This window comes from Tupaia chinensis, unplaced genomic scaffold (assembly GCF_000334495.1).
Source record: "Tupaia chinensis unplaced genomic scaffold, TupChi_1.0 Scaffold145148_1, whole genome shotgun sequence".
NCBI lineage: Eukaryota > Metazoa > Chordata > Mammalia > Scandentia > Tupaiidae > Tupaia > Tupaia belangeri.
Window position 1 is genome coordinate 305,286 of NW_006205008.1, and position 8,515 is coordinate 313,800.

General features: G+C 44.9%; 1 protein-coding gene across 1 annotated transcript in view; it reads right to left on the reverse strand.

The window, feature by feature from the left end:
• Positions 1-8,515, reverse strand: part of FANCC (FA complementation group C) — a 293,240-nt gene that overhangs the window by 16,441 nt on the left and 268,284 nt on the right. The window contains exons 11-12 of the mRNA XM_014583931.2: positions 4,282-4,357; positions 389-470 (exon numbers count right to left, since the gene is read on the reverse strand). Coding sequence (XP_014439417.1) covers positions 389-470; positions 4,282-4,357 — 158 coding nt within the window. The remainder of the gene's footprint in view (positions 1-388; positions 471-4,281; positions 4,358-8,515) is intronic.

Genomic DNA, 8,515 nt, shown 5'->3' on the forward strand with positions numbered 1-8,515 from the left:
TACAGGAGAGGTTTAGAACTTGCTTCCCTAGAGGTGAGGTCCCAAGAAGACGCGCATGAGCTTTGCGTTCTGCGTGGCTAGGGCTCCTAGGATGTGGCACTGCTGCTTCTAGGATCTCTTCACTCACTGTCATGCTTGGACATTTCCAAGTCCAAAGCCAGGCATTACATAGGCAGTATCTGTTCAGGATTTACATGGCGGCCTTCCAACCTGGACACAACGACCCGCAGCTCCATGCTTCCTCCATTTCTCCCTCAGCAAGGCTGCTCACCTGCTTGGTGACAGCCTCAGACACTGACGCCTTCGGCTACCAGGCCAGCTCAAAGTTAGACGGGGACCACAGGGACTACATGTGCGGTAGGCCTGGGCTCGGTCACTGTCTGCTCACCTGTGAGTCTGACCCTCAACTGCGTTCCTGAGCAGTTCAGAAGCATGCTTCAGTATCAAGTGCCGGTGTCCCTGTGGTGTATCTGTGGGTAAAGAGAGAGAGGCCAGAGGGGCTGACAAAATGTCAGACCTGCCAGGAACCATCTGGAAGAGTCTAGGGTACATGCTCTTATTTGTCTGGTTCACAGAACCCACACTGCCACGCTCAGCGAGCACACATCCCTTCCCAAGCCTGGGGAAGAAAGACCTGTCCATGGTACGCAGAGCTACCCTCGAAGTCTTTAACTCAGATGCATGGAAGCAGGCAAGACTGCATGCACGCCCACGCTGGGGCCCGGAAATGCCATGCCATGGATGTTCAGGGACTTCTTTCCTACCTACCCACCACCTTCCCTCCATCACTGATACTAATGTCATGAAGGAGCTGGCAGGTGACATGGCAGTAAAACATGGCACTCATCAAGGCTGACCACATGGGATGGTTCCCAGTTCTCATCTAGAGACCTCCCTAAGTACACTAGTCATGTGTGTGCCCACGGCCTGTGCTGGCTGAGGCTGGGACTCTGTTGGGGGTGCTGTCTCTCTCTTTCTTACTCATGAAACAAACAAACCAACTTAAGAAATATATACAGAGACTGTAGTAAACAGCAACGAGGAATTAGGAATGGACTGCACAAATATTTTTCTACAGCCATGATGAATTGAGAATATGACTTCAGATTTACAATTAAATAAACAAAAAGGCTGGGGCCAGCTGGTGGTGTAGTGGTTAAGGCACTGGACTCGCACGTGGCCAACTGTGATTCGAGTCCCAGACCTGGGGGCTTGAAACTCATGCCAGGCGTGCATGTGTGTGTGCCCAAAATTTCGAGAGGAAATGGTAAGAGAAGAGATTGCAGCATGGCCACCCTCCCTGGGGTGTGTGTGTGTGTGTGTGGGGGGGGGGTGGGGGATTAAAAAAAGCCAGAAAATAGAATGTATGGGCATCATACAAGCAAATGTTGTCTTGAGTTAATTTCCTGGTTTCACACTGATGACTCTGTGGCTCTAAACCTATCTGAGCAGGCATGCTTCTGCAGTTCTAAGCAACATCTGAAAAGGACATATTCTGTCAGGTCGACTACATGAAGAAGGCGACACAAGTGATGCCCGGGCCACCACTGCTCCATGGATATTAGTATTACCGATGAAAGGGTCAAAGATTCTCTCCCTGCTCTGGATCCCCATAGTCCTTAACTCACAGTCTTTCAAAGGCTTTCTTCATTTCCTTTTTATTAGTGGATCAGATACTTATTTTATGTCCCCTCTCCTTACAGCTCCTGGATAGGCAGGGCTCCTAAGTGATCATCTTTTCGGCCCCTCAGGACTTCACAATGGGCACAAAATAAATTCCCGACTGCTAGATGATTATCCTGTTAAAAGCATCTATGAAGGTAGCAGCCATTTCACTGTTGCCCAGCTGCAGCGGCACGACGGTAAGGGAGTGCTGGAAGCCACACGGAAGATCGGAGAGCAGTTCCCAGGTCAGCCTGAACATACTGGGCATGTGTGTGCACAAGCCCCACGGTCCTGGCTGGCTGGGAAGGCTGCGAAGGGATCACAGCATGAGACCCTGTCTAGGGTATTTGTCTTTTTCTCTATCTCTTTCTCTCAGGAAAGAGAGATAAATAAATCAATTAATTCAGTTTTTCCAAAAGTAATATGCAGACAACTATTTAAGAAACTAACCCAGAAGGTTCTTGTACTTTTGCTCAAAGACAGACATTTATGTGGGGCACATCTAGGACAGTCACACAGACAAAAGGGTACAGAGGCTGAGTCCATACCCATGTGCTACCGTGATCTTTTGTTTAGAGCAGTGGTCTCCGACCTTCCTGGCACCAGGGAGGCGGAAGACAACCCCCCTGTGGACTTGGGGGTAAGGGTTAATCCTGGGAAGACCGAGATGTACCACACCCACCGTGCACTCCATGCCTAGTACTACCACGATGCGACGTACAATGGAACGCTCACACCATAGGGGTCCTGCTCCCATGAGAATCCAGTGGCCTCGGTCCACCAGGAGGTGGAGCCCGTGCAGCCACGTGCGTGATGGGGAGCAGCTACACACAGATGGAGCCTCGCTCGCTTGCTCACTCCCACCCCGACGTGGGCTGGGGGCCAGCCCGACAGCCATGGACCAACACTAGCCCATGGGCAAGCACCAGTCCATGGCCAGGGGCTGGGGACTGCTGGTTTATAGGTTTCCAAACTCAAAATGTTCCAACTCCAGGATGTTTCCTGCAGCTCACTCAGCTTCCCACGAAGGCCGTCAGGTACTCCAGGAGAACGAGTTCCTGATTTTTCCACCTTGTTACTCAAGTTAGGTTTCACAAGATGTCACTCAGAGATCTCACTACCCCCACCTTTAGCATCTGAGAGGATCATGTCAGATGGGTAACCTTGGATAGGAACCCGTATCTTCCAGGAAAAAAGGAGGAATGCAAATTTTGTAAAATGCTCTGAAATGTTGAATCATCCACTTTTCTCACACAAATCCACTCACTGAAGTCTTAGGAGAAAGGAAGGCCACAAAGCTCACAGAGGGACATGTCCCTGGCTCTGCACCCTTTCCTCCCCTCTTCCCTCCCACGGTCAGACAGGCCCCTCCTCTGTAGCAGTCTGTGTTTGTGCCAGGCCCGCCTTCTCTTTAGGTTTCAGGCTTCAGAGAGAAAGGGTGCCTTTAATCTCCATTCCTGAAATGCTCCATAAACACGAGCTTGCAGGTCTGCTCACAGATCAGCACCCAGCACGCTAGGATGGAATCATCGCGTCCGGCAGAAGCTATGGGGCAGGCCGCGAGGGAGATTGGAAGAGGATGCAGGCACATGGGAGCACCTTACTGACTTCTTTCAAAGTCCTTCCCTTGGCTTGGCTGAGAGAAACTTCCCCTAGATTTCCTCAGTATCATCATTCTACCTTCTCTTCTGCAATAAGCTGTGTGGAGTAGAAGAATGAAAACCGGATAAATATACGGTTTTGTTTGGACTTGGCCATGCCTTCGCTTGCTCCTGGTGTATAGTAGCTCCGGCTGGCACCAGCAGAGCCTGTGTTATCTAGAGGCAGACTTGCAAAACAGACCAGGGCTCACTCCTGCCTCTGACTTTCTTCCCTATTTTGTAAGTGACTGTAACTGGGAAGTCAAGCCACATTTTTTTTGGTTTGTTTTTGAGAGAGAGATTTTTATTTTTTTTTTGGAGAGGTTTTTTTGCTATCGGGCGTGTGCGCTCGCCAGACAGAGAGAGACAGAGAGACAGAAAGCGAGAAATCACCCCTCAGGGGGGATGGTCACGTCACAATCCTTTCTCCTCCATTCTCCTCTCGGGATCTTGGGCACGCACGCACATGCACCTGGCATGAGTTTTAAGCCACCGGGTCTGGGACGCGAACCACGGTCGACTACATGGGAGTCCAGCGACATAGCGATTACGCTAACTGCTGGTCCCATAGAGAGAGAGATTTTTGTTATAGGGTGTATGTGCTCAGTGGAGAGACAGACCAAAAGTGAGATATCAGCCCCCAGCAGGGATGGCCTTGCTGCAGTCCCTTCTTTTCCATTCTCCTCTTGGGATTTTGGGGATGCACACACACATGTGCCTGGCATGAGCTTCAAGCCTTAGGTCTGGGACTCAAACCATGGTGGACCACATGGGAATCCAGCACCTTAACCACTATACCACCTGCTGGAGCCCAAGCAAACTGTCCTATCAAAATCCACAGAACATGAGGCCTTGTGAGCTTAATGGGGTCTTGGATGCAAACAGTGCCATCTCTTGCGTTACAGACAGGAACTGGGAGGGAAGGATTATGACCTGTCCATCGTCTCCCACAGAGACGTGGGCAGAATTTACTTACCGTTAGGGAGCTGCAGTAGCACCATGGTAAGGGATGGAGAAGCATAAGGAAAGTAGGTCTTTAGCGCAAACTTCAGCTACAATAGGATCGGAAATTCAAAATAGTGTAAGTTGTCAGGATAAGAAAGGATGTGAGGCAAACATAAAATCCTGCATTCTCCACCCCAAAATGGCCCACTGGTACTAAATTGGTTAGAATGTCTCCTTACACTTATTTTTAAAAAAATAGCTTTATAAATATATTCCCAAAACAAAACCTTTTAAAAGTTACCTTCTGGGACTTTAGGAAAATAAAGCTATGCTCTTGAGGTCTTTATGAGTTCTTTACCTCACATGAACTCAAATATACACATAAATCTTCTGTTTCAGTGGGAACTGCCTAAGTAGTTGTGAGATGTTGGGTTTTTCAGCATTTTTTTTCTTTTATTACTTCTTTAGGGTGCAAGCATTCTCCAGAGGGAGAGAGAGAAAGAGAGAGAGAGAGAGAGAAGAAAGCCCACCCCACCCATGGAGTACAGTCATACAGCAATCCTTTGTCCTCCATTTCTCCATCCGTCAGGATTCTGAGCATGTGTGCGTGCATGCCTCACATGTTTTTCAAGCTGCTAGGGCCCATATTCAAATGCAGTTGGCCATGTAGAATCCAGCTCCTTCTGCACAGGGATTAACTACTGCGCTAACAGGGCTAGCTTTTAGCATAGTTTGTTTATTTTAAAGTTTTTGCCATAGGGTACATGTGCTTCTTGGATAGGTGAGAGACAGAGTGAAACAGTGAGAAAGTGAGAAATCATCCCCCAAGAGGGATGGCCATGCCACAATCCCTTCTCCTCCATTCCCCTCCTGGGATTTTGGGCACACACACAGACATGTGCCTGGCCTGATTTTTAAGCTGGGATTCGAACTATAGAGTTGGCCATGTGGGAGTCCAGCACCTTAACCACTATGCCGCCTACTAGTCCTCAGTATGTATGTATGTATGTGTGTGTGTGTGTGTATATATATATATATATATTTATATAAAACAAAAGCATAAAACAACAAAGGTGCTCGTGTACTCTGAGAGCCATAGCTCTCTATGAGTTACAGCTATCCGTGTCAACAGGTACAGAAGCTTTGAAGTGTTTTTTTTTTCCCCCCTAAGAAATGAGGTAAAATCTAGACAGCATTGAGTACACAGGATCTAAGTATACAATTTTATAAGTCATGCTCAATGTGTGAATCCACGTGACCACCACCCCAGTCAAGAAACAGAATATGTCTGTCATTCCAAACCTTCCCTGGTGACTTGTAGAGTCAATTCTTCCACATGCTCTGGCAACCAATATTTTTATTTCAACAAAAGAGATTAGTTTGGGGACCAGCAGTTAGCATAATGGCTATGTCGCTGGACTCCCATGTAGTTGACCGCGGTTCGAGTCCTGGACCCAGAGGCTTAAACTCATGCCGGGCGCGTGTGCGTGCGTGCCCAGGATCCCTAGAGAAGAGATTGCTGTGTTGCCATCCCCCCGGGGGGTGATTTCTTGCTTTCTGTCTCTCTGTCTCTGTCTTTCTGGCGAGTGCATGCACCCTATAGCAAAAAACCTCTCCGAAATAAGAAAAAAAAAAAAAAAAGATTAGTTTTTGTTTATTCTTGAATTTCATGTAAACAGAATTATAAGGTATGTATTCTTTTGTGTTTGGCTTCCTTGATTCCACATATATTTTAAGATTCAACCACGTTATGTACGAGTAATTAATTTTTTCTTTATTTCTCAGAAGTAGTCACTGTATGAATATACCATAATTTGATTATCTATTCTCCTACCGATCGCCTTTCAGATTGTTTCTAGTTTGGAACTATTATGAATAAAACTGCAATTAACATTTATACCTATGTCTTCTAGTGAACATGTGTTTTCACTTCTCTTGGGGGGGGGCACCAGAGGAGTTGTTTATACGTTGCTAATTTGCCAGGGGTTATACCAGTTCACACTTACACCAGTCATGTGTGAGGATTCTAGCTGTTTGACATATTCACCAACATTTGGTGGAGTCAACCTTTATTAACCTTAACTATTCTAGTGGGTGTGAGACTCTGCATCATGCACGCTGTGTGTATGCATGCTTTACTAATGCCAAATGATGTTGTACAATTTTCATGTGTTTATTACCAACTTAAATATCTTCTTTTCATTTTTTTGTTTTAATTGCCAGAGAGTGAATGTGCTCCCCAGAGAGAGACAAAGAAGGAGGGGGAAAGCACTCTCCGATGGGGTATGGTCATATCGCAATCACTTTTTCTCCATCTCGTCAAGATTTTGGGCACAGTTGTACATGTTGACATGTTTCTCGAGCACCATGGCAGGGATCTGGCTCTCTTAACCATAGGCTATAGGGCCAGCCCTGATATATATGTGTGTATTTAAGTCTTCTGTTCATTTTTTAAAATGTAGTTGTTTCTTATGGAATTGTAAGAAATCTTCATATATTCCAGACACAGTCCTCTGTCAGATCTATACACTCATACACTGCAAATATTTTCTACCAGTTGTTTGCTTGCTTTTTCATCTTCTTAATGAAAACTTATTAAAGAATAAGTTTTAAATTCTGATGAAATTCAGTTTACCCATTTTTCTTGTATGGTTGGTGCTTCTCTTTTTGCATCTCTTCCACTATTCTGATGTCCAAAATTAGATTCTCCTACATTTTCTTCTAGGGGCTATATAGTTTTTTTTCTTCTTCTTCTTCTTTTTTTAAAATTATTTATTATTATCATTACTTTTTAACTTGCTATAGAGCACATGTGCTCACCAGAGAAAGAGGGAAAGTGAGAAAGCAAGCCACCAGGTCCAGGACTTGAAGTGTTGTTGGTTATTTGGGAGTTCAGTACCTTAACCATCACACGACTGCTGGTCCACATGCTTTATAGTTTAAACATTTATGTTGCAGCTGATAGCCCATCTCAAAATAATTTTTGTGTGTTTCACAAGCTAGAGGCTTAGGTTCATTTTTTCCTCATATCCAGCTGTTCTAGCATCATTTGTTGCAAACTTTGTTTCCCTCATTGAATTGTCTTTGTATATCTGTCATAAATCTGTTTTTTTAAGAGAGATTTCTGCCATAGGACACGTGCAGTCACTGAAGAGACAGAGAGACAAGACAGAAAGCAAGAAGTCTCCCCCCCCCAAGGGAATGGTCACACCGCAATCCTTTCTCTATTCTCCTCTCTGAATTTTGGGTACACACACAATACACCCAGTGAGTTTCAAGTTGCTGGGTCCAGGACTCAAACCACATTTGGCCACCTGGGAGTCCAGCACCTTGACTGCTGCACCAATTGCTTGTCCTCCAAAATAATTTTCCACGTATGAATGGGTCTGTATCTTGATTCTAATCTATAGCTATCCTTTTGCCAGTCACTCACTGACTTGATTAACCTAACTTTAAGGTTTGAAATCACAAAGTATGAGTCTTCTGATTTTGTTTCATTTTTGTTTTACAAGTTTTACAATCGGCTTATCAATTCTATTTTTAAATGCCTGCTGGGATTTTGCCTGGAATTGCATTAAAGCACTAGATCAATCTGAGAACAGATATCTTAACAGCTCATGAATATGAGTTCTCTCTCTCCCTGCTTTAATTTCAGCAATGTTTTGTAGTTTTTAATTAGTGGTCTTATACATCTTTTGTTAAATGTATTACTAGGTATTACATGGGTGACTGAATTTGTCTATTTCTTCCTTTACTTCTGTCGGGTTTTGCTTTATGTAATTTAAAGCTGTGTCATTAGGCACATTTCCATTTTTAATTGAGATTTCTCTTGATACACCATCCTGTCATTATGAAATGTCCCTCTTTATCTCTGGCAATACTTGTCTTGAAGTCTACTTCATCTGCTGAAAGACTCGTATCAGCTTTCTTGTACTTATGTACATATCTTTATTTTACTTAGAATCTTTCTGTGTCTTTATAAGTAAAATGGGTTAGGGCTAGCAAGTGGCATAGTGGTTAAGGTACTGGATTCCCATGTGGTCAACTGCAGTTCGAGTCCCAGACATGGAAGTTTGAAAAATACTCTGGACATGTGTACATGTGTGCCTCAAATCCCAGGAGAATGGAGGAGAAGGGATTGAGGCACACATGTACATATGTGTAACTATAGTTAAAAAGGAAGGAAGGAAGGAAGGAGGGAAGGAAGGAAGGAAGGAAGGAAGGAAGGAAGGAAGGAAGGAAGGAAGGAAGGAAGGAGAAAAAGA